Here is a 26,079-nt window from a genome sequence, read left to right as displayed (position 1 = left end):
GATCCCGCTTTTCCGGTTTTAAATACGGAAGAGGAGAAGTCATGGTGGCGCCTCCATGTGGAGAGATGACCGCACAGCAGCCAGTCCAGCAGCAGTCTCCGAACTAACAGCTGATCTCAGACTCTTCTCTCCTGTGAACATCCGGTGAGTCCAACAGTCACTTTACTTCTGATTCTTCCAGACATTTGTTTGAGAAGAAGTTTCACTGGTGGAGGAAAAGTTTCTTCTGTTTGTTTATATTGTTTTTGAATTGGAAAGCGAGTTCACTCTGCTCAAAGTCGAGAAACAGAATAATTTCAACTGATTAGTTTGTTGTTTATCCCCTGAAAGAGTTTTTGTCTTGTTTGTTAGTTGATCTCTGGATTCTTTATCTTATCATTCAGACCTTTTCTTTTCGCACCACTTTAAATTGTACTTGTGTGTGTTTGCAGACAGAAATGTTTGTTGATTCAACATGAAAAATGTATTTGTGGTTGAAGTTGATTCAACTTTAAAGAAGTATCTTCAGCGTCTTTACATTTTGAAACAGAGTCACTGAATCACTGAGGGTCAAGTTTTTACATTGAAGTAACATGTAATGAATATTGTGTGACCAGGCCGACGGCCTGTCACTACTCAGGATTTTAAAGTCAGTGAGGATTGAACGTCCATTGTTGAAGAAGGGAACTCTGAAAACTGTATTTTACATATGACATTATCTCACTGTGATGCATTCAAGTTCTGTGGACTTAGACAATAATGATCCGTTTTTATGAAATCAGGAAGTAAATCAGGAAGTCACTTCTGGAGGGAAACGGTAAAGACCTCACCTCAAGGCCTCACCTGCAAAAACATAAATAAATATATTGTTCCGTTCAAACTGTGAAATGTTCCCATCAGCGCTCAGCAGCCTAAGTTTGAATCTTTCAACTGAAGAAGCACAAACTGGCAGATCAGAATTTTTTAACTTCTTTCACTGACTTCACTCAGATGTTCAACTTTAAGGTGAGTTTTAAATCCTTTTTTAATGATTTTTATTTTTTCATTTGAGGTGTTACTTTACAAACACATAGAACTAAGTTAATTGTAACCACTTTAAGTGTATTATATACAGGACATATTTTTAATGTATTGAATAATTTGTGTTCAACAAGCAAAGTGTTGTTGAATTTCACTTAACTCACTGTTTCATTTGCAATATTTCATCTTTTCATATATTTGATATTCTAAGTCACATATAATTATTTTGTAAGTTACTGTCAGTTACTGGCAATGTTTGTATTTCACAAACAATAAAAAAAGATTAAGAAATGTGTAAAGAAGTAGATTTGAAGTTGTGGATTCTGGGAGACAATTATTTGCTGTAGATGTTTTTAATGTGTCAGTGTTGCTTCAGGCTGATTGATGCAATGATTCAATATATTTTCACTAAATGAGAACTATGACACCTTGTCTCCCTGTTCTCAGTCTGCAGGTATGTGACTCCAGAGCTGCACAATCCAGATCTACTCAGCTACAATCTATTATACATTATTATCATTGTGACTTCTTACTTACTGATGCTGCTGTCATTGCTAGAGTTAAATGATATTACATTTTTTAATCTATTATTGTAAAACTGGTATAGTGCTTGAATACAACAGTTATCTCCCTCTGTCAAGTGTCACCAAGAGTTCATTGAAATAATTAAATTTAGTGATTGCTTGGAGTGTGACAACAAATACAACTTTAAAAAAGGGCAAGACTCTTCTTTTTATTCCATTTTATGACTCAAGTTCAATTGTAGAGATAAACGTGTTAATATTAAGTTACAGGACATGTGACATTAGACTATTCTATGTGTATTAATGTATTTACATGTTCTTTCCTCAGTGATAAGATGTTGTTGGTAAAATATATTTTATTGATTCTTGCTCTATAGTCAATAAGCATCATTATTTTTGATTAGAAGTGAAGATAATAAAACATTCAGCTCTTTGTGTTTGTCTTTACATTTTGATAAGTTTATTCTGGATTTACTGTCTAACTCGGAACAGTTTAGCAGAGATGCTACCACACATACACAGAAAAATAAGTGATCTTCAGACAGGAGGGGGCGCCAGTGCTCTGTGACTAACATGAAAATCCACGAGAGCTTGTCTGAAGAGCTTCTGTCCTTCAGCTTCACAAGTTAATACCTGTTAAAAAAAAAAAAAAAAATGTATCAAATACAAAAGTCAGAGGTGTGTATTATTTGTGTGAGCACCAGTGATCATGTCCTCACCTGTAGTAGTTTGGTTTGAAGGGCCCTTGTTTGCTGATGCCCAGATACTTGGCCTGATCATCATTCAGCTCTGTGAGGTGAGCCTCAAATGTCGGCAGGTGAAGACTGGCCACGTACTCATCTGAAAATACATCACATACACTTCATTATGTTCAAACTCACTCAACCCTCTGCCTGTTTACACGAGGGGAACACTAACGGTGTGTGTTTCAGGGTGTGTGAGCAGAGGACTTGCCCATCTTCTTTGGCAGCAGGTAGACGTCCTGTTTGTATCGTCCCTCCGGAGCATTGTAGAGCTCTATGAGAGCCAGAGCCTGAAGCACAACAAAGTTCCCTTTAACACGTGTACAGGTGGGTTCTGATACACGGGAAGAAGAATGAATAGATCCCTGTGTTTGTTTATTAAGTAAACCCCTAAAGACGGTGTTATCGTACCTGAGTTGTAGCAGTGATGGAGAGGACAAACGACGGCACTGTGGAGCAGCTCAGATTCAGCAAACCACCCTGAGAGGAAAAAATTGAAAACTGAAAAATAACAATACGACACAACCCACTGATCATAACCTCACGGAATGTGTATTAAAGAAAGATCAACTTTAACGAGAGGGGCATTCTGAGTCAGGTCAAACAACCACAGCCAGACCTGATCTGTCCAGTAGATTTTAACTAACAAACAAACAAACAAACAAGCAGATGAAAACACAACAGAGGTGAAAATGTTCAGGGAAATCTGTTCTTTCTGCTCGACTAATCAGCACCGAGCCCTTCAACCACAGAAGAAGGCTACTGTAGTTCCAACACTTTCAAAATAAAATTCTGGTAATGAACAACCTAACAGACTAAAAACTGAAATAATAGTTAAAATTCACTCCTCACCCACCTCCCTGGTTTATATTGAACTTACATTACATTTCATTAACTCAGCGTTAAAGTTTTGGTGTTATTTGTATTCATCAGACAAACTCTACCTGAAATATATGATATATAAATGCCATCTATACTTGCATGTATCTATCACAGATGGGTAGTGCAGTGGTACGGCGGATAGATAGATTCCGTGTTGTTAGCTGTGTATTAGACAGGATAATGTGCGGAGAGCCAGTTAATTAGAGCAGCCCCTTCAGGATGTATATATTTCACAGTAAATGTGTCTCTGGGTATGATCCCTCGGTAGTGTTGTGTGATAATTGCAGTACTAACAGTATCATCACCTCAGCCAGCAGGACAATTCTCTTGCCGTCGGGCCAGATCACATGGTCCACCTGAGGCCTCACACGCTCCCACCTCAGCTCCGCAGCCTGCAAACTCACCTGGGAGGCAAATGTTTCACACACACGACCGTATGAACATGTAGAGATCTACACACACATAAAAAAACACACAGGATCACACACAATCACTGTTTTTACCAAATCGATCTCAGTGTTGGAGTGTCCCATGTTGCAGACGATGCAGCCGTTCTTCATTCTGTCCAGATGTTCCCTCCCCACCACGTTTTTATTCCCTGCAGAGAAACAGATTAAATTGCGTCTGATGAAAACAGACATTAATGTGATGTAGTCTATTGATATTCCCAGTGAGAGTATGGATTTGTAAAGTTACCAGTGCAGGTGATGATCACGTCCACCTGTCTCACCATCTCACTCAGTTTAATCACTCTGAAGCCGTCCATGCTGAGGAGCAAGAGATGAGAGAAAGGGTTTTATATACAGGGAAACACTTCACATCTGTGCTGATAAAAGCTTCCTCCATTCATACCAGGCCTGAAGGGCACAAATGGGATCCACCTCTGTGACGTACAGGACTGCACCCAGTGCTCTGAGGGCGGCGCAGCAACCTTTACCAACCTACGAGGAGAGAGAAGAAGAACGAGGAGACAGTGACTTAAATTTAAACTTAATCATTTTAGACTTGAGTTACCCAGAAGCAGTTTTACTCACCTCCCCATATCCACACACCACAACCTGTTTTCCTCCAAACATGACGTCAGTGGTTCTCTTCAACCTGAGAGAAGAGTTCAACAGTCAGATCACTGCACCAGTGTTTTAACCTGTTTAACATCACAACATGAGTCCTCACCCGTCCAGTATGGACTCCTTGCAGCAGTACAGGTTGTCAAACTTCTGCTTGGTCACTGAGTCGTTCACATTGATGGCTGGGATGCACAGTCTGCCGGCTTTTGACAGCTGGTACAACCTGAAACAGTCATAGACACGTGTGAGCCGGAGAATAATGTGTAGAAAGGCAGAAAGACTGGAGCATTGTGGGAAACTAACCGATAAACTCCCGTAACACTTTCCTCCACGATGCCTTTGACCTTCTTGAACAGACTCGGGTACTTCTTATAGATCCAGTGGGTCAGGTCGCCTCCATCATCCAGAATCTGACAATGGAGACAAAAACTGATAAACTGCACAATCTTTGTAGCTGCTAAGCATAAATGGAAAGTACTGTTCACCAAAACTAAATAAGGTTTATTTTAAATCAATAGTTTCACTTTGATTTGTAGAGATTTGAAGATATTGATTGTAAAATGTTATTATTGTACAAAAATGTATGGAACAAACAATAAATATAAAAACTGGTAACATTTCCTGGGTAAAATAAAAACCTTTGGTTTACACTCCAGGTAAAAAGAATAGAAATAGTCTGTTTCAAAGAGCTGCACAGTTATTGTTTTGTGCACAGTACCATGTTTGGCTGCCAGGTCTCGGCTCCCACACATCGGTCAATACACCACCAGAAGTCGTCCTCTGATTCTCCTCTCCACGCAAACACTGAGGTGCCTGAGAGTTTCAAGAGAGGCACAGAGAGTGTGATGAAAACAGAAAGTGAAGAAAATGGACCCAACAAGAGACAGTCGTACGGAGGAGCAGCAGGTAAACATCTGTTTGTACCTCCTTCTGCCAGAGCAGCAGCAACAGCGTTCTGGGTGGAGAAGATGTTACAGGCCGCCCAGCGACACTGAGCTCCCAACGCACACAGAGTCTCAATCAGCACCTGTAAGACACAGACAAAGACACAGTGGGTCATATGTCCAACTTCCATCAGTCCTCCTGAACTCTGAAGATAATAATAATAATGACTTAATTTATATAGCACCTTTAAACGCAGGGTTTGAAAAGTCTTGACAGAAAATAAACTTACGGGCAAAATGCATTTACACTGATCATGTAAAAGCAGTAACTACAGTGTGTGTGTGTGTGTGTTGCACTGACCGCCGTCTGTGCAGTGATGTGTGTGCAGCCCACAACTTTGGCTCCGGCCAGAGGTTTCTCTCCACCTGCTCTTTTCCTCAGGACCATCAGTGCTGGCATTTCTAAATGTCACAGACAGAGTCAAAACTATCACAGACATCATGAACAGTCTTCATAAATGATAAATATTGTTGTATTTATGACATTTTCTTTATCTTTCTTGCATAAATAGAGGGATTGTGTGTTTTCACCTTGTTGTGCGATCTCTATCTCTCTGCGTCCAAAATCAGCCTTCTTGATGTTTTTGATGCAGAAGTCTGAAAGGCCTTTGGAAGTCTTCTGAACTTTGCCTTTGGGAGATGACTCATCCTCTGAGCTGTCACTGCACACTGCAACACAGACATTACACATGTGTATAAGAATCATCAGCTGATGTACAACAACATCTTTCAACAAAAATGGTTAAAGCACTGCAGAGACATGGTTTGTTGGACGGCTTGTATTTGGGTCTGGTTGTGTTGTTTCTGATGCCATGTTTGGTATCAGACTCCAACCAGGCGAGTCTTTCCTCTGAGCCTTTGAAAGGATCCTTTTCCATAAACTCTGGCAGCGATTGACATGTTTGAAAAAGGCTCACAGAGCCGATTAGCACCAAATTAAAGAGACGTCATTCTTCAGAGGACCTTTCCTTTTAATTAAGATTTAGCTGAGGGAGGAAGCAGGGAGGCTAATCCTCAAGGCCTGTAGTTCTCGTGCTGCTGGGATCACAACCAGCTCAGTTTATATTTCAAAGACATGTGATTAGAATTAAGCGTGTGTGTGTCTGCATCTGCATGTTTCCATACCTGAGCTGTGGCTGTCTGTAGACGACTGTGAGATGGAGCGAGACAGAGAGCGACGACCTGTCTTGGCGGCACGTTTGTTGAGTTCTTGCTTCTGGTCAGTGAACTGTATTCGCTGTGGAGACAAGAAAAGAGAGACACAAACACACAGAATACGCACGATGAGAAGGAGACCATCAGTTGTTATTCCACTGCAGGTCACAACATTATGATGCAGACACATTTGCACATAAGCACATCAAGGCAGATTTACTAGGAACCACCATAATTCTCTCATTGCTGAATCTGATGCTGTCTCACCATCCAGTGTGGCTGTCTGAAGGCTGAGCAGCTGCCACACGAGTCCCACTTGGCCATGTTGGCTCCCTGGCTGCCAAGTCTGACTCTGCTGCCTGAGCTCTGAGAGTCCGGCTTCAATAAGGAGAGCATCGGCATGCACACCCCCAGACACACCCCCAAACTGACCCCACCCCCCAAAAGTACACATGTGCATGAGGTATTGGAAGATTAACGGCTGCAAGTTTGTGTACGGAGCTCCTTTATCTGGGCCTCTACTCTTACACACGTACACATGGATTGATTGAAGGTATTCAGTTAAAGGGATCCTCCACCACTTTTACATGTAAAGATGAGTTAAATGTTCAGTGTGTTAGACTTAGGTGAAAGGGAACTATTTGCAGAAACTGAATATAAAATAATCCTAGGGATGTTTTCACTAGTGTGTTTCATCTAAATTGTGAGAATTGTTTTCTTTACCCTAGAATTGGCCCTTTGTATTTAGATACTTTATATTTACATCGGGAGTGGGTCCTCTCTACGGAGACCGCCATGTTTTTTTTTTGTCCAGACTGGACAAACTAAACATCACCTCTACCACAGGTTCTCTCTCATGTTTGGAAGGGAAGGGTGAGGTGAGGGGTAATCAGCTGCAACATGCAATGTCAACACTAGATGTCAGTAAATGTTACATACTGAACCTTTCAGGTACAGGGGAGTGGTCACCTGTTGGTGAAAAGTTGTGTGTGGCTCGGGAGGAACTTAACTCTGCAATCATGGTGATAACATCAGGGTTGTTTTGGCATCAGGCCTGAAACAACTTTACAAACTGGCAATGTAGTTTGAAAGGTCTAATGACCAATGCTATTGAATAGCACTCTGGGAAACGTAGGATCCAGTTGGAGTTTAATCCATACTAGGGACTAAAAGTTAGTATGTCTTAGCTGCAGTTTTTAACAATTTATCAAGTGCCCCAACTTCATTAAAGAGTATTGTTAAATTACTGGAATAAACTTTAAAGGGGTCCAATGAGTAGATGACCTCACAGTCATCAGTGTTGGGGCAGGTTTAAACATTTTAAATGTATTTTACTACTGATTACTGAATACATGCCATTTAATGTAAAGGTAAAGTTTTCTAAAGTCGTAGCTTATATTTTAAATACTTTGGATTTGTTCCACATTTTCTTTGCATGTAATAGTGCGAGTGAATGTGGTATTAACTTATTACCCAGGACTGACTCTGATGGTGATGTTTAATCAGGCATAAAGGATGATGACTCCATTTTATCTTGACCTTTTTCATTTTCCACTGCGTTACTGTAAAAACACTCAAGTTGCCTAGCAACTAATCCTCAAACACCAGAAAAGGCTATTAATACCTTCTCTGTTTTTCCTACAGATTTAAACAGGTGAAAAAGATACAATTATATAAATCTGTGATGCTGCACATTATGAAGAGGCTAACTCAAACACCAATAGGCTGTTGTTCTTTAATAGTTGTTTTTAAGTTCCAAGACATTTAGGAAATACGTTGCCAAATGTAAGGTAGCTACATATCATGCATGTTTATAGATTTCTCTCCACAATTTGTTTGTTTGGTTAACCAATCAAGCTAGCTAACTAAACAACTAACTACTATTTTTATATTTTTAGACATTCAGACTACAATCCATTGATTTTGGGATGCAACTGTATCCTGATTAACATCTATTTAAGATGATACAGTAACTAGATACGTTCCATAACTCTCCAATGCTAACTGCATGTAGAAGTCATATGGATTTAGTGTGAAGCTAAGAGTAAGTGACATGAAAATATTATAATGATAAAGTGGTGAGCCTGAATTAAAACTCGACGACAGTATCAAGTCAATTATTGGAGGTTCATCACATCAGCCTGACTGCAATTCCAGGTATTTTAGAAATAATTCTTGCAGCAAACTTTTATTCACTCATGTGACATTCATTACAGATCCATTAGTGAAGAAAGTGATGCTGCTTCTCAAACTGAGCCTTTGAGTCCTCGTTAGCCACAATTAAACCTGAGACCTGTGGACGTCTGAAAAGAGGATTTCTGTGGAGCAGCCGTCTGCTTTCCTCTGACTTTGTGTTATTAGATCACATGAGATCACAGAGGTCACCATATTGTCAAGGTGACACAGTGAGGTCCAGCTGAGGTAATCAATTAACAAAGATTTGAAAAAATCACTTTCACCTCATTAAGAAAATCTAATCTTCCTTTAGTGTTCCCTTAAATCCCAGCTAAGGTTGGGTGACAATTGTTTCAGGCTGATTTAATCTATATGCAACAATATTTTTTAAAATACAGACTTGTGTTCAATTCAACTTTTGAGTAATGATCACTTGAATACAAACATTTGAGTACAGCAGGTTCTTACTCAAGCAGCCACTTAATGTTTAACAGAAAAAGACATTAAGCTGTGACCTGGAGCGGTGGGAAGTGAACTTAATGGTCATAAAACTGACTCTTACAGAGATCACAGTTTGAATTCACGGCTGGCTACTGTGAAAGTACAATGAAAAGACAATTCATTATTTTGTGGTTGTGAAAACAGATTCTTCAGAGAACAAGGCTGCATTGATTTGATGTTTTCAAGCACAAATAATGACTACGGCTATTCCATTTCTTCTTCCACATTACTCTGTGTTTCTTTGACAAAAAAACTCATGGCTGTAGTAGTTTAACATGAAGGTATATTTTAAAAGTTTTATGTACTTTTAAGGATTCCCATTAAAACAGCCTCTATCTGAAGGCCTGGCTCGCTGCCCTTCATAACAAAACTCCAATTAACTTTTCTTATGAAAGTGCCTCTAAAATAAAAGCAGTGATACCTTGATACAGATGGACTGCACTGCCTCCTGGTCCTTGGCTTTAGTTATGTTCACTAGACTGTACACTTTCTTCATGCTGGCAGGCCGCTTGCTCACTGACAATCTGAAAACCCTGCAGTGCTGCGAGCTGATGCTGTTGAACCGATTACACAGTTACACAAAGTGACGCTTTTAAGCCACGCCCGGGCCTCCACTGGCCCAGGTGACAGGTGGAGAGAGGACAGAGACGAGAGCGGGGAAGTGAATGGAGTCTTTGTGAGGCCCACAGAGGAGAAAGGAGACACAGGCTGCCGATGGAGAGAAGGATGAAAGAGTTCAGTGAACGGATGAATATGAGTATAAGCACAGTAAAGTGCTCTCTGCTCTCAGGCTATATAGGCAGCACATGCATGACCATACATTCACTTTGTGAGTGAGAGAGAAAGAAGAAGGCAGCTCTACCCTCAGAAGAAACAGAGCGAGGAAACAAAAGCCTTACAGTCGAGCGGTGGAACAGCAGTCATCTTAGGTTTCTACTAATAAATAATCAGACAACACACCTGGAATTTACTGTTTTCTCTTTGCTTAATGATCCAGCAGCTTTGCAGTGTTACTCTTTTAGAGGCAGCTATACCTGCCTCTCCACCTCCGCCCTCTTGTCCAAATATGGTATCATTTTGCTCCAAAGTGCCAAGATGGTGCTGGTCAAATTCAAAACTCAGCTCTAAACCAGTGGGTGACATCACGGCATGTTGCCACTTGGGCATGCCTCTGATTTTACACTCATCAGTTGTACCATCATGGACAGAACCACAAAGTCAGGAAGGGGTGCTGCATAAGGGAGTGATGTGACCCGGGAGGGGGAGCCAGAAGAAAATACCGAACTGGCAACCTTTGGCACCACTGTTCCACCATGTTTGTACCTGTGCCTGTTTAAAAGAGTGCCCCATCAATGCGCCCTTACACTCCAATAGTCAGACTCAAATAATTAAGTATCTGAATTCAATTTCGCACACTGTCCAGTTATAAGCTAAAAAAAAGCATCACACAACTTTTTTCTACATATACAGCTTTACTCCTCGAGATCTACAAACAGCTTTTGATGTGTGAAAAATGTGGAGTTCTCCTTTGAATCTCTGTCTTCATGTCAAACATTGACGGAGGCCTTTCCACAGCAGCTAAAATCATTAACAGTCTGAGTATATGCAGATCCACGCTGCCTGTGGAGTCAGACTCATGAAGTTTAGCAGTGTCCTTGCTCACCATGTCAGTCTTCAGAGCTTCAGTAACCATCCCAGATGCCTCGGCTCCGTCTCGGTCTCGACCCTGAGGAGACCACCTGCTCTCTGCTGCCTTCAGCATCTGCAGCAGGTTGGGGCCACATTTTCCTGCCTGATCTGTGGAGCCCGGAGCATCCCCCTCTCCCATCCCTCCATTCAGTCCAGCTCTGCCCTCCACCTGAGGTTCAGGATAATCTTCAGGTAGAGGCAGCTCCTCCCAGGAGGGCCCTGTCTGGTCCTGTCCGTCTGTCATGTCTCCTCTGACTGTCAGTACTGCAGTGAATTAGATTCCTGCTCCTGAATGTGACAGTAAAGCAGGTGACAGCTCAGCCGTACACCGCCCACATGCATGTGGTACTTCCTCCAGCTAAGAGTGTGTTTTTACTCCAAACAGCAGCGGTTCTGGGGTTACTTTAACTAAATGTAAAGTAGATAATTAGTCATGGATGCAGTGTGTACACGGTAAACACTGATGTGAGCAGTGCTTTTTGACACAGAGCGATATGTAACCTGGAAAAGCAGGAATGTGACTCCTGAGTGAAACCGAAGTGCCATCGACGTAGACATGGACGAGGACCCTTGTACAGTCCGTGGTGTTGAGTCTCTCCGGTTTATGCAAATAAAAACTACTTAATATATTAACAAGTGTGAAGCCGCTTCGTGTTTTTGCGTTATCTCTGATAGCAGCTGATAACAAAGACACACAACAAACCAAGGGTTACATTATAAACAAACACACGTGTTTACATTAAACTCCAGCATCAATAGTGGCCTCATGGTCACAGACCACCTCCGTGACGAGTCTAATGATAACAGACAAGTGTGTCAGACAAAATGGAAAATGTACACAAATAAACCATATTATTTATCAGGCTTGAATGTGGAAGTTTGACATGTTGAAAGTTGTCGGTTTGGGAACATCTGTCAGGGAATGTTTATATTGGTGATTGAAAGATCTCATACTTTCATTGTAAGCGTTAAAGGACAAAAGTCACCATCATTGAATTTATTATCCAGATATCATTTTTCATGTTCTTTAAAATTGTGATAGAGGCCGTTTCTCAAGAAATAATGCAGAAAAGATTGTAGTTCTGTAGAGTGCGACTCTTTCTATGAACAGGTGACATTTGGTGTGGATCTGGATAGTGATCCAAATGTATCTGATCTCACACAATATGGTGATAAAGTGGCCGGTCAGTCTTGCGGAGGTAGGCTCTCCGAATGCCTTTCTGGTTTAAAAAGTCTTCACCAGTAATTGTTTCCCAACAGAAAAAGACTTTGTACCAACTGTGGGGACAGTCATTATAGAAACTGTATTTGTTGTTCCATTCTATTCATTGACACAAATATTTAATACATGTGGTACCAGTGCAAACAGCACGTGGTTTAAAGGTTTCTGGTTTGCAGTGGGCCCTCAGGTGCGTAAGTATCATCAGGAACATGCTTTTTATTCCAGTAGAGGGCGCAACACTTCCACACAGAGGAGTTTTCCCACAGCTGAGACAGAGAAACCTTCTGTCCATTCTTCTGTCTGTGGTCAGACTGTGGGGGGAATTCAGTTTAATTCCCTTTGTTCTGTTTCTGTGTCTGATGGGAATCAGGAGATTCTGACACCCAGTCCAGAGGGTGGAGCAGCGGGAGAGGGACACTGTGTCCTGTTCTCTCTCTCATTTCGATTCAGTGCAGGAATTTCAGTCTGTGGTGTTAAAACATGAGGGGTATAGAAATATATCCCAAGGTGCATGGGGAGATTTTTACAATAAGACCCTTTGAAAGGTTGATCTTAGGTCAGACATTAAGGAAAAATGTATGAGAACATGTCATGGTTTTGCAAGACTGCTTGTCAGCCATTTAATTTAAATATAAGTCACTTTATTGTAACCTATTTTATCCCTGTCAGGATCCTGTATGATAGTTTTCTAATAATCTGATTGGTCTTTGGGCTGCTTTGATCTGATCGTCCGAATTTAACCTTGGGAGCAGATCAGGTGCATAATATGAGTTACCATGGTGAAGTAGTCAACCACCATCTTAAACCCTGAAAACCCTTAAATCCCAGGCTTAAACCTGAAATAACATCACTGACTGCATCCTACTTCATAGTACAGGCTGCTAAGGTGCCTCCACAGAAAAACCTGCTAAAATGGCAGTCCATGTATTGTTTTTGTTAAAGATAGAAAACTAAAATGAACTACATATATCATTATATAACATATTATATATATATATATATATATATATATATAAACCTCCACTGTCTTGTAATGTATCCTAACCTCAATCAGACCCTGTGTATTTATTCTTTCCACCAATAAGTTCAATCCAGAGCACATCATTTTTTATGTTTATGTATGTTTTATGACAAAATGAAATGATGCTGTATTAAATGTTTTAATCATGATGTCTTTTATTTACAGGAAACAGATATAATGTGTCAAGACAGAAGGAAATACCTGGACAAATTTCACATTTAGGCTCATTTTACAACAACATGGATTAATTACAGATGTCATGAGCATAAAATGACTTAGAACATTTATCAATAGAGGAGCCACACACACACACACACACACACACACACACACACACTGTAATTCTCTCATCTTGGGTCAGGCAGGTTTTTTTCCGTTTCAGTTTCACAGCTCAGTGTCACTATATGCAACACCATCTCAAAACACAGTTTATTTTTCATGTTTCTTCTTCTTACAGTAGACTTTCATCACATTGACTACACTTTTAATGCTGAGGTAAAAAAACAGGTTGCATATTAAACAACATACTGCTCAAGCTCATGTTGGTGGGATCCTGTAAAACACAGAGTGAAATCTTCACAATAAACTGCATCCCCATTAGAATGCATTGTCTATACAATACAATGGCAAGTTGTTTAATTTAATTATGATTATGAATTTGAACCCCGGGAGAATTCCGGAAATATGTTGAAAAAGAAATGGAGGAAGTGCACAATGAGAACACACCTACGCCATATTTCAGCTCCGATATTAGTGACATCTCTTCATCACATTATTTTGACTCCATCACACACGAGTCGGTGTTTTAACGCTCATCGTGCTGCACGTATTTTTCTGTACTGGCACAGAAGCAGGTGCTTGAATGTATTTTTGAAGGTGGCGTTGCAGAGGGCATAGCAGGCCGGGTTGATGGTGCTGTTGATGTAGCAGAGCCAGTAGCCAATGGTCCACAGAGAGTTTGGGATGCAGATGGAGCAGAAGGTGTTGATCAGGACCATCACGTTGTATGGTGTCCACGTGGCAACAAAAGTGACCAGGATGGCCATGATGGTGCGTGTCACCTTTTTCTCCCTGTTTGAAATGCCCTTCCTCTTCCACTTTGCCACAGCACTCTGCTTTGTTACCTGGAAAATTAGATTCAAAGCAGAAAAAGTTAGTTTTATCGTATTTAAAAAACAGTGTTATTGTTTTGGACTCTTATACCTACAGATCACAGCACACAATGTTCTAGTATGATTTTCCACCAGCTGACAAATTGTGAAATGTGACAAAAGCCACCTCATTGGAGCCAAATTGTTGTTCGGTCATGTAGCATGAACTGCATAGCGATCCGACAACTTTGAAAGTGGTGTAGCGTGAACTTGGCATAAAAGGTATTGGATCTATCTGTAAAACCAACTTGGTTCGATTTTGTGGTTTTAGCAGATAATCCATTTTGTGCAAACAAAAATTTACCTTAACCAGTGTCCTTGTGACCAGACTTTGCCTGTCAACCGCTGAGTTCTGCGGGGATGGGGGCTGAGTTTGATTTGTCTTTTTCCCACCGTTTGATTCTGTCTGTGCTGTCGTAGAAACAGCAGCCATATCTTTAGATGTAGAAGGTTGGATGCTGTCTGTGTCCATCTGGTCACTCCTCTCTTTCTTGCAGGGACCACCTCCGTTCTGCTGCTGCAACATTTCCTTCTCCTTCCCACCTCCAGCCTCCTCCTGAGACTCCCTTGTCTCAACACAGTTGCTCTGGGTCTCACATACGTCCTCCGGGCTGTGAGAGTGGCCTTCCCCCAAACTGGTTCGTGAGGTCTTCCTGCTGTCCCTCCTCATGCGGCTGCGGCTGGCCTTGGAGATGCGCCAGTAGAGGTGGATCATGATGGCCACCGGCAGGTAGAAAGCTGCTATGGCTGTCCCGAATGTAACTGCTGGGTTGGAGAAAAACTGGATGTAGCACTCACCTGGCAGCACGGTTCTCCCGCCCACGATGAACTGCCAGAACAAGATGGCCGGAGCCCACAGGATGAAGGACAACACCCAGGCAGCGGCGATCATCAGGCCCGCCATTTTGGTGCTGCGGCGTGCTGGGTAGCTGAGCGGTTTGGTGACACAGAAGTAACGGTCAAAGCTAATGATGAGCAGGTTCATGACCGAGGCGTTGCTGACGACGTAATCAACAGCTAACCACAGGTCGCAAACCACAGCTCCCAAAGGCCAGTAGCCAATCACAATGTAGACGGTGTAGAGGTTCATGGAGCAGACACCAATAATGAGGTCTGCACAGGCCAGGCTGAACAGGAAATAGTTGTTGACAGTCTGCAGGTTCCTGTTTACCTTTAGAGAAACAATAAGGAGCCGGCTGTCAGATGCTAATCTTTTTTTTTTGCAAAACGTGATGTGTGTTTTCTCCTTTCTATTAGATTACAACTCTTCACAGAGATGCACATGCTAAAAAACCCCACATCTATTAATCTGGGTGGTTTTCAAACACAGTCATTAATCACAAAAACAAGAAAGGCCAAACCTTTATGGAGAGCATGACCAGGATGTTTCCAATGATGGTGATCAGGCTCAGAGATCCGGCCACCAGGATGATGAGCACTATCTCCACAGTGGTGTATGGACTCCTGGAGAAGAGGCCGCTGTTATAAATGCTGCTGATGTTGGTGGTGTGAGATGAATTCACGGTCTCCATTCTGTTTCCTCTTGGTTATCCTTCTCATAGATGCTTCAGGCGGGAGTCACATCTGTACAACATCTGGTGATGAGAAAGACAATGAAAGAATCGGCTTGGATAAGACGTTTTTTGATACTTCTGACTTTGTGTACGTGTTTGGTTTTATCCACCCGCAAAGTCCCAGATGCAAAATCATGCGTAACTGAGCGTGTAAACAGCCGACAGGTGTTGGTTTGGTTCTGAACTTGCAGCTTGGCTCAGGTGTGAAGGATGGACAGCTTGGCAAATACAGGCAGCAGCAGCAGCTGTATTTAAATATATACAGCACACACTCATACCATGCACAACAAGCTGAAACTGGTTTTAGACTGAGTTTATATCTCAATCTGCAAACTGGGTGTTGTCTCATATCTGGAAATCAACTGCTACAGTATAATTCAATTTAAGATATTGTACTCTAAAACCTTTTTCAACTGACTGATTTAAGGTTTGAAATGTCTCTATTTGTGTTATTTTTGTATAAAGATATGAACAGACCTGAAAGTCTTAACTGTGATCTGATCAGACTAGACGGGGCCACCTTTTACCTCCAGTAAGTTCATTTGGCCTTAAAAGTCACTTAATGTCCTTTGAGAGTATCTCATTTGTGCCTGAGAGCCAATTTAAAAATGTCAAGTTGTTGTTTTCCTGCAGGCATAAACAGGAGTAATTTTCTAAAAACCTCTCTGCTCCTGGATATGAAGTAGGTTCTGCCAAGAGTTGCACATTTCGACTTTCATTTGGAAAGCTACTGAATGTTCGCGAGTGTCTTACATGTGTTTATTTGTGTTTGTCTGAGAAACCATAGTTTTAGTGTCAAAACAGGACACATTCCCGATGTTATAAAATGTTATGTGCAGAACAATTTCTGCTTCGTGATCGACCTGCTCTGTGAGTTCTGACAGATTTCCTCTGGGGCCGCCCACGCTAACAATCCAGGCACTCACGTATCCGTTTGGATAAAAGCATCGACTAAACAATGTATGCAAATGTTCTCTTGTACTCATAATGGGGTGTGTTTTTGAAAAAGCTCCAGTCAGTCAAACTGACTGCAAAACACCACAATTAAGGAAAGTATCATTACAGTTAGTATTATGTTAAAAAAGAAAATGTACACAGCATAACAAATGTGATTAACTGATGTATTCTGATCAGAAAATCAATGTAAAGACACTTAGATGAGACCACAAGGGTTGTTACACACTGCTGAAACCCTGTAAGTGACTCCATTAGACTACATGATAACAGCACACTGTACCTGAGATGTTTCCTTCCTGCCTTTACAGATAGACCAAACTTCATTACAGCATCTCTACCAGTATCACTATCATCATAGAACCAATCCGGGGCTTCTGTGTCACAAAGGAGAAAGAGCTCGAGGTTGTGCGTGACCCGACCTTGACAGCTCGTGATTCATGTGTGTTTGGGTCATGAGGACATTATGCTCTTAGGAGGACATTTGGGCAAATGTAAGAAACAAGGTTAAGTTAAAGTAAACATGCATTAGTTTTGTGAATTGGACGACAATCTGTTCACATGACCAGATTGAGGGGACTAAGAGGGAAGAGTTATGAATGGGCCATGTAGCACTGATAGTTGATGCAGGGTAAATCTAAATAATTCAACACAATGTCCTTTTAAGCATTGGCAGAAGTGATTATTCAAGTAAAAATAGAAATAATAATAATAAATATTTTTAGTTAAATGTGCGTAATTATCAAATATTAAAATATTTATTCTTATTCTTCTTATGTTATTTAGATGGATGAGCTACTAGGCTAAAAGTACTTTTTCTGTCAATTAATTTTTACATTTTGAAAAGAACATCATCCTCTAAACTGATAATACGTTTTCTTCATAAAATCATAAAGGTGCTGTAGAGGTTTGTTGCTGTGAGTGGGTGGTGATAATGGTTGTTTCAGAAGAGCCTCAGTGGTCATTGTGTTTATGAGACAGGAGGTTGTAATATGGCCTCCGAGCAGCTCTACCTCCTCGGGGCAGAATAAATGCTTGCGTAAAATGTAAGATGTGAGAAACACAAGGGTAACAAGGGTTTCTCCAAGATCAGTAAGAAACCTGCTGTTAATGCTAATGTTGGTGCAGCAGGAAAAATGATAGATCGCCTCAAGTGATGTAACTCGAGTCTAAGGACAAGTTTGAAAATGTCGGTGAGGTCACCTGTGTTGTCACCATGTAACAATGCTGCTTTGGAGTCACATTTGTTAAAAAAACTACATTAGACAGTCAGGTCTATTATCTACATTAGCTGCAAACCTCATATTCTCCAATAGATATTTTCAAGCAGCTATCAAGACAGTGAGGTGAATATCAAACCCAAATAATTTGCCGAGTAAAAATGCACCACACTTTCCTGGGGCCCCGAGCTGAGATGAAGGGGCCCCACTCAGCGACTCTCTAGAATGCCCATGCCACAATTGCAAACTGGCCCCCAAAATCCTGTGAAACGCTCCTGCACATTTCGTAATCACTGTCTAATAATCCTGTGCAAAGTAAAGTAGAGAGAGCAGGGGGTCACTACCTGCTCCCAAGCCCACCTACACCTCTCCCCTCCACTCACACTAACAAGACCTGGACCTCCTTTGCTGTTGTGCAGAGCGACTGGAGAGAGTCACAGGGGCCAGCAGTATTTCTTTGACAGGCACAGAGACATAGTAATTAGATCCAGCAGATGCTGCCTGTGCAACAGCTGTACCGGTAATACGTTGCTAGTACTGTAGTAGTTCTCATCTGGCAGCACAAGCTCAGCTTTAAAAACTCTCTGCTGTCTTTGGGGCTTGTTTGCAGGGACAAAGAGCAGCTGTGGAAACACATATGTGAGTGCAGACGCTACACAGTTTCATCAGAGGACGGATTTAACAACCACAAGGATCAAAGTGATGACGTTTTTAATTGTGTCATTGCAAAATGATTTTATCTCATAAATGTATTTTATTATTTACCTTAGCTTTTCAGGACAAACACGTCTCTGCTTGGTAATATCTTCATTTTGAATGTTTGCACTGACGTGACTTCAACAAATAACTGCAAATTATGAAAAGGTACAAACATAAACATTACCATAAAGCACATACACTTATTCTGAGGTATTGTTTGACAGTGTTTCATTTATAAAAGCAACATTTGATGGTTTTGAAATAGCTTTTTCATGGCAGTATTTTGCAGCAAATGTCCTGATATTGTTGCCGTAGTTACTGTAAGTGGGTTCCCTGTGATTTCATGTGGAGTGGGAAATTTCACATCAACCTGAGCTTTGGCCTCACACAGCAGTGTAACAGAGAGAAGAAAAATACTGAAGTGGAAGTAAAAAAGCAGGAATAATAAATGGAATAGACCATAAAATTAAATATAACTGAAGTGGCAAAGTACAGAGGAGATAACTGGAAGAGGAGTAAAAGATGAAAATGATAAAATAAAGAAACTATAGTGCCAGCAGAGCAAGTCCATCTCAGGGGACACGAGTGGGAGAGAGTTAATGAGCAAAGATTAACAAACCTAACTTGATTTCTTCCCGTAGGCCTCCACAGTTTTCAGGGAGGAGCCGTCTGTTTGAAATCTGATTTACCTTTTAAACACAAACACAGAGTAATCAGGGGGGATTCCTCGGGAGCAGGGAGACTCGGGAATCCAGAGTCGGGATCTGATGCTGCACGATGGTTAAAACCTTTCAGCTTGGGACAGAAAAAATGTCTGGCGCAGCCTCAGGGAAACAATAAAAAAACATTTCTACTGTACAATAAATAGAAAGTCAGGAAGCAGAAAGAGTGTGTGGGGTGGGGGCCATATTTCTATCAATACATTGATTTATCACAATATATTCCTGGAATCCTTCTTTTTATGTGACATTTCTGTCAATATAACAATGACACCAATGTATTTACTTTTTATTTTTATACTGGCTAGTTTTGTAATGATTGTATATTCTTTCACAAGATTATCATTATTTTCCTTTTTGCATCATTTTTAATCAAATCTTTTTTTAAACTTTGGATAGATACACATGGGATTTCTTTGAGATTTAAAATTTAGTAAATGCACTTTCCAACTTCATAGATGTGTCAAAACATAAATTTGCTCATCTATAAAGTTGGACAATGCATTTAATAATCAACATTTGGAATTGAAATCTCTTGAGAGTCCAGTTTATTTTGGATGTACGTGTCCTTACCTGCAGCAGTTTGGTAGAAATCCAGAGAGAAATGTCGTCTTACCTCGTCTGTTGGGAACGACGCTGACGAGCTGTGTTGGTTTTGTCCATGTTACTGTCACTGCTGTTGACACACTGGAGCAGAGAGAGGAGCAGAAAGTAACCTGACGTTGATGTTGCTCCTCCTCTGACAAGAACCTGTGTGTGTGTGTGTGTGTGTGTGTGTGTGTGTGTGTGTGTGTGTGTGTTTCCAGACAGACAGACTGAGAGTAGGGAGGGGTTATGAGGTCTATTAGTAACCGTTATGTTGAATCTCTTGTGCTAGGGCCACAAATTTGTATAAGCAAGGGACGTAGAGAGATGGACAGAGACGTGTGTTTCAGAAGCAATAAACTCTGCACCCCCCCCCCCCCCCAAATTAAACACATCATGTTCTCATGCACTACAAAGCTGTGGGCGATCATGTGGAAACAAGTTTGAGTGGCTGCATCGTGAAATAAAATAGTAGAGCACTATTAAAAACAAAAAAGACACTGCTTTTCCATTGCTTCAGGACGTTAACCTTTAAGCTGTTTTGACCTTTTAACCAAACCGGTGACGCAGCCTGCCCCAGTTGGTGGATGACCTTACTTTGATGGAATTATCACAGAGAATAACAGACCTTATCCACGAAACAATATTGCAAATGTAAAGAGGAGTGTGCCTTCAAACAAACAGACCTGTGCTGGGCAAGGAACTATATATTACATTATATAAAATACAAAATTATATTGTGTCTTTGCAGAAAACTTTAATCTATTTTACTATTTTCTCATGTCAATATGGTTATGCAGAGAACTGTATTGGTGTGTGCCCATGAGCTCCATATTTGCTGTTTCACCATTTGTCATGAACACAAATCAATATGAGGCTCTCTGTCTCCACGACATGTGTCCGTGTTTGGTTTCCTGTCTCCTGCAAGCTCCTTGAATTTCTAGGACTCTCTGGGCTTTACACATGCATCACTGTAAGTTGTAGTAACCTGTTCTATTGGTGTAATAGTCGATGACCATAAAATTGTGTTAAATAGTTGAGGAATAGTTTGGGAAATACACTTATTTGCTTTCTTGCTGAGAAGAGGCCAAGAATATATTGAGTTCACTGTCATGTCCAAAAAAAAAAAAAAGATGTTTGTTACATCTCCTGCTTTTCAGGACAAACACGTCTCTGACTGGAAATCTCTCCATGTTAGATGTTTGTACAGATGTGATGTCAACTCACCCAACAACTGGAAATTAGGTAAACTTACAAAATGTGACCAAATCAGATAAAATTATGCTGGAAAAAGAAAGAAATCGGAAGTCAATAGTCGCACAATCCCAACTCGTTTATAGTCACAATGAGAAAACACATACTTTTATACTCTGTGAAGTAGTAAAACCACATGTGTATTATACACTACCATATTTTATGGGGGGTTTTATTCATTAAAATGCCAAAATAATGTTTTTGCTTCCTGAAGGCAGTACCTCGTGTGGTTTTAAAATCAACACTCACTGTATAGTTCATTGGGGTCACATAGTCGTGTGTCGTCCTTGCTGGCCACTTGCCTTTATTTTGCAGCGAAACTACATATGAAGGCCTCCTCATCCTCACACAGGCACCGAATTAGTATCTGAATATGCAAATGGGCTGGTTAAAGGTTTCAGTTTCATCAAATACTTCTGTGAGAGTTTGAATTTTTTTCCCAGCAGAGTTACTAGAAGGCTGACCCACAATCAGAGACTGTCATGTATACATTCATGTGTTTGGAATTGAAAAGAGAAACCATAAAGGATGCACTGCTTCAGGGCATGTGATGTATATTATTCTACAGCACCATGATTGATAAAAGCCACCAGTGACACACACACACACACACACACACACACACACACACTGCCCATTCACACAAATCACCTCCTTGATCATTAGTTTTTCAATATAAATACAAATGTATCATCTCTATAGGAACAATATTCTCACACAATAAACCTTAAGGAACTAAATGAATCTTTTATTTACAGTGACAGTAACAGACTTACTCAAGAGTTTTTTCATCCGCTGTTCTAAGTGCACAAGGAATACATTAAAAAACAGCTTACAATGAAGCTCTCTCCTCTTCACTATATGAAGAAAAAGCCCCTGGGCTGCAGGGAAATGAGGTCATCTGCTCGGGCCCCTGAACTACAGTTTGAATAGAGAAGGGCCGCACACAATAGCAGCCTCACATTTTCTGAAATGTAGTGGTGCATTCAGTTTATTAACAAAGCCGTGGAGTTCATAAAATGTGTAACCGAGGGAGAGAGAAAACTTTGAAGTCGGACAGCAATTTTGTTTTTTCTCAAAATCTCTGGATTTATTTCTGTCTGTGCATAATGATATACTATGTGCTCACATGCAACTGTTACTGAAACTTCAGTGTAACTCTCCTCGGGACCTGGAGCAAAGTGTGACCTTATAATCTCTCCTATGGTTCATCAAAGACAGATTATAATTACCTAGCTTATCGCCTGCATTAACATTAAACATTAAAATCACAGAGTGTATACATGAGTTATTAAGAAAAATAAATAACCTGTAATGAGACATTTGATAGTTACCTCTAACTGTCAGAGATTCTTCTAAACATGATAAAAACTGTAATTATTCTTACTTATATCAGAAAACACTGTATTGTATGAAAATACAACATTAAGTAATATAAAATAAAGACATATAAACCAAGTTTCTTTTTTATTTTGTTCTACAAATTTGAACATGTGCATATCTGTCTGCCCTTATAGATTGTACATTTTATAATATTTTACAATATTAACATTTGATAATTCTCTAAGTCATTGCCAATGAATGGTGCTGCGTCTCTGTAGACCTATAGTTGGAATAATCCCAAATCAAACACTCAACACTAAGTCTTTAAACTATAAAAAGATTCATAAAGAAACTTTTTACTGTGAAAGTCAAGAGATTTATGTTTTTCATTAAAACATTTTTTGATTTTACGCTTTGTTATTGAACACAACTTTCTTCTGTAGGTAGATGGATAACAACAGAAATAACCAAAACAAAAATAGTTATATAATCTGTTAGAGGGGTTTCCAAACATGTATATCATATTTATTCTTTACTCATAAAAGACAAATAATCAGACTCAGACTCAGACTCAGACTCAGAATCAGAATCAGAATCATATGCTTTAAGGATCCATGTTTTATGAACTTTCTGAAGATCCACTCACACCACCTCACATGGATCAGTTGAAAACACTTTGAGAATCATTGGTCTGTTCAAATGCAGCTGGAACTTCCTCACTATCATAAAACCACACAGAAGGTGTCCTGTTGTTGTTTATTTAAAGGTCAAAGGAAATGTCCATTCGTCAGCCACTGCCCTCCTGTCTCTGTCTTGTCCTGATTGGTTGTTTCATGGCTCTGCTGCCATCTGGGGGACTAAGTAAAACCTCTCTATTCATGAGCTCAGCCTCATCCTCCTCACAGACTCATGTGGAGCACTGCTATACTGCAATAACCGACAACAACTCAAAATATCTTCATCCAAAACCTAAAAACCAAAAATGACCTGACCACCTGCAGCATTTTACAAACCAGCCACTGACTAAATGAAAGAAGATGAATATAGCATGGTTCCTGATAGTGACTCCAGCGTATTATGACAGACTTTAGATACGATGCAGATAATGTGTGATCTGCATGGTCAAACTTCATCATACCTCAGGGCTCAATTAAAAGCTTTTTGTCTCTTTTCATGAGCTGATGGCCTTTGCTCAGTTGCATGGAGATGACTGTGTTGTCATCACGTGACATAAGTATGAGGCTTGATTAATAGGAGGTGAAGGCAAGGACAAGGGAGGGGCCTGTGCAGTTACAACAACGCCTCTATATAAATTACATACACACACTAATGGGTCCCACTTGTGCATAACAGCAACATAATGAGCATCAGAGTGCTGACAAGCTGCTCTGTCATTTCACCATTCAACTCACACTCATGAGGCTCTGTGACTTGAAGGAGTCAGAACATTTCCTGTTGCTTGGGGTGCTGTGGCATGGCAACACAATATGACACACACCTCTCCTTGGTCAGATGGAAAAAAACACAAACACAATGTCACATCTTTTTAAACCCTGACTGGATTCATGCCGTATCATTCGCTTGAACCTTTGTCCTGACCGTCTATTCTTTTTATTGTGCATAAAGGGAGGAAAAACTTTCCATGTTCACCTAAAGTCCACTGGGAAAAAAAATATGGCGGTAGTTTACATTCTGCAGGGGACATCTGCAAATTTTATGCAAAGTGAGGAGATGAATTCTGACCACTTTTTAAATCCTCTCCCATCTCAATAATAACACCGAGAATATTATCATTTACATCAGGTCAAACTAAGTCTGATCATTACTACAACATGAGCAACGACAGGTTTTAATTGATATTCTTCACCATATTTACAGCACATGTGTCAATAAAGGCATAATCATAGAGTCATTTCAAAGTAATGATATAACTCATTAAATAAGATTCATCTATTTCCATTTTATTCATCCAAACCTCTCATATCATATCATTTCTAAATAATATTTTCATGCTCCGTTCACATCAGCTGTACTTATTTGGCCTCAAAGCTGACGAGGTTGAATCAAACATCATCCGCCGGTCATTTGAATTCCTGGATGTGGTCGTGGAGGAAGCCTGGCCGCAGGGTGTGACCCTCATTTGTGAGCCGCAGCTTATCTTTGCATTGCGTCAACAGGCCTCCACCGTCCAACCAAATGATCTTTGTACCCAGTATAGTTTAAATCTCTTTAAGGAGTTAATGCTGATACAAAGGCTTTGATACAATGCCCATTCATTTTCTATCCATTTCATATCTTTCCGATAGTGAGTGTGAAGCACTTTTCACTTCATTTTATCATTTGTTTACCTTTTGAAATTTTGAACTTTATTATGAGAAGAATTTAGAATTTAAACGAGACATTTTCAGTAAATATTGTGAAAAGAGGCAAAAAAAGGGAGAAAGAAATTAAAGTCCAATCCCTTTAACTTGTGTTAAAAATGTTGATTCATTGTTCAGTTTTGTGACATCAGATTCCTGAAGCCAAACACATCAGCACTGAATGTGTCTCTGTCTGATTAGTTTCTTTGTATGAGCTGCTCATGCAAACATATTACTGAGCCTTTTCAGCTCATGACAGAAGCTTGCGATGCAAATCAGCAGTGATGTTTATCATCATCCATTTACAGCTGATTTGCCTGAATTATCACTTCAATGTCTGACCAGTTTATTGTATCACAGGAAAAAAAGGAAGTGTAAACTTTAAAACCCAACGTCCGAACAGAATAAGGATATAATAGACATTTTGTTAAATTTTTTCACTTTCTTTGATAATGCGTCAGTGCCTCAGTGTTTTGTTGGCCAATTATTTGATACAATAGACAAACGTTAGACAGAGTAAAAATGACAATACTTCCATAATAATTCAAAATCATCAAACTTTAAAACATTTAGTCAGTTTATAAGATGTTAACTCATATATTATGACATCAGTATTTTAACCTAAGAATTCAAAATGTTGATATATTAAATCAAAATGTTTACACAAAGTATGAAATACTAAGTTCAAAATGCTTATATTTACAATCATATAACACAAATGTTATAATAACAAATGAAATATCTTAAATTTATAACATACAGATATCAGATACATAGGCTAAATTCACAATTTTCTTAAATATTGAATTGTAATCAAGCTCAACTTTTTAAATAGTTAACAAGTTGTATGATAAAAAAAAAATACATAATGTATTTATTATTTAAAGACCTCTGCAGCAAACAAACTTTAGATACCATGACCCAGACAGGACACATGTATATATTTGGTCTTGTTCATTCACATGTAGCATTTCACAGATTTTAGGTGGTGTGGACGTAGATAATGAAGGTCATTCTAAAAACCGTTGCTTGTGTTTTTTGGAGATAGGTGGGTTTTGAGGTTTGCTTTTGATCACTCTTGAGTTGAGTGTCACTTTTCATTGCGTCTCCCAGGCTGAGGCAGTCGCAGGCTGCTTTCGCATTTCTTCGTACTCCTAAATGCTTTACAGTTTTCAGGGTGAAAGGTCCAAACCCACATTTGGCCATCGTAGTCACATCTGTCCACAGCACAAGTTTCCAAAGCAACTCTGGCTTATCCTTATACATACTTCAGACTTTGAATTTTGTTACGAGGCCACAGGTATCGGTTCCTCCAGGT

At 40.1% G+C, this 26,079-nt stretch overlaps 2 protein-coding genes and 1 long non-coding RNA gene across 13 annotated transcripts; 1 reads left to right on the top strand and 2 right to left on the bottom strand.

Moving 5' to 3' along the window:
- The first annotated feature begins 761 nt into the window (after positions 1-761).
- Positions 762-1,891, top strand: LOC109624681 (uncharacterized). Its single transcript, XR_002202396.2, has 2 exons — positions 762-984; positions 1,447-1,891. It is a non-coding gene; the product is annotated as an uncharacterized lncRNA (long non-coding RNA).
- On the bottom strand, positions 1,721-10,984 carry LOC109624679 (S-adenosylhomocysteine hydrolase-like protein 1). Of its 5 annotated transcripts, none has more exons than XM_020079538.2 (17): positions 9,412-9,553; positions 6,285-6,396; positions 5,691-5,828; positions 5,461-5,561; positions 5,140-5,242; positions 4,934-5,028; positions 4,519-4,625; positions 4,322-4,438; positions 4,183-4,246; positions 4,001-4,089; positions 3,845-3,915; positions 3,652-3,746; positions 3,454-3,552; positions 2,678-2,746; positions 2,478-2,556; positions 2,243-2,363; positions 1,721-2,156 (listed from the first exon to the last, which is right to left on the bottom strand). In XM_020079538.2, exons 1-17 carry the CDS (start codon positions 9,484-9,486, stop codon positions 2,150-2,152), a joined length of 1,542 nt encoding a protein of 513 aa, XP_019935097.2. In that variant the 5' UTR covers positions 9,487-9,553; the 3' UTR covers positions 1,721-2,149. The 5 variants fall into 5 exon arrangements, with proteins under 5 accessions (XP_019935097.2, XP_019935095.2, XP_069384973.1 ...); XM_020079536.2 differs by lacking the exon at positions 9,412-9,553 and adding an exon at positions 10,654-10,983 and having other exon boundaries at positions 1,841-2,156; XM_069528872.1 differs by lacking the exon at positions 9,412-9,553 and adding an exon at positions 6,582-6,679 and having other exon boundaries at positions 1,841-2,156.
- A 2,068-nt stretch (positions 10,985-13,052) lies between these two features.
- On the bottom strand, positions 13,053-20,014 carry LOC109624680 (muscarinic acetylcholine receptor M2-like). Of its 7 annotated transcripts, none has more exons than XM_020079539.2 (6): positions 19,813-20,013; positions 19,140-19,209; positions 18,587-18,668; positions 15,435-15,668; positions 14,378-15,244; positions 13,053-14,046 (listed from the first exon to the last, which is right to left on the bottom strand). In XM_020079539.2, the coding sequence occupies exons 4-6, from the start codon at positions 15,603-15,605 to the stop codon at positions 13,735-13,737; spliced, it is 1,350 nt and encodes a 449-aa protein (XP_019935098.2). In that variant the 5' UTR covers positions 15,606-15,668; positions 18,587-18,668; positions 19,140-19,209; positions 19,813-20,013; the 3' UTR covers positions 13,053-13,734. The 7 variants fall into 7 exon arrangements, with proteins under 7 accessions (XP_019935098.2, XP_069384920.1, XP_069384921.1 ...); XM_069528819.1 differs by having other exon boundaries at positions 19,856-20,007; XM_069528820.1 differs by lacking the exon at positions 18,587-18,668.
- Between the last annotated feature and the right edge of the window lie 6,065 nt (positions 20,015-26,079).

The sequence above is a fragment of the Paralichthys olivaceus genome, chromosome 7 (genome assembly GCF_024713975.1).
Source record: "Paralichthys olivaceus isolate ysfri-2021 chromosome 7, ASM2471397v2, whole genome shotgun sequence".
Classification (NCBI taxonomy): Eukaryota; Metazoa; Chordata; class Actinopteri; order Pleuronectiformes; family Paralichthyidae; genus Paralichthys; species Paralichthys olivaceus.
Note: the sequence above shows the minus strand (reverse complement) of the source record. Positions and strands in the feature narration are given on the sequence as shown.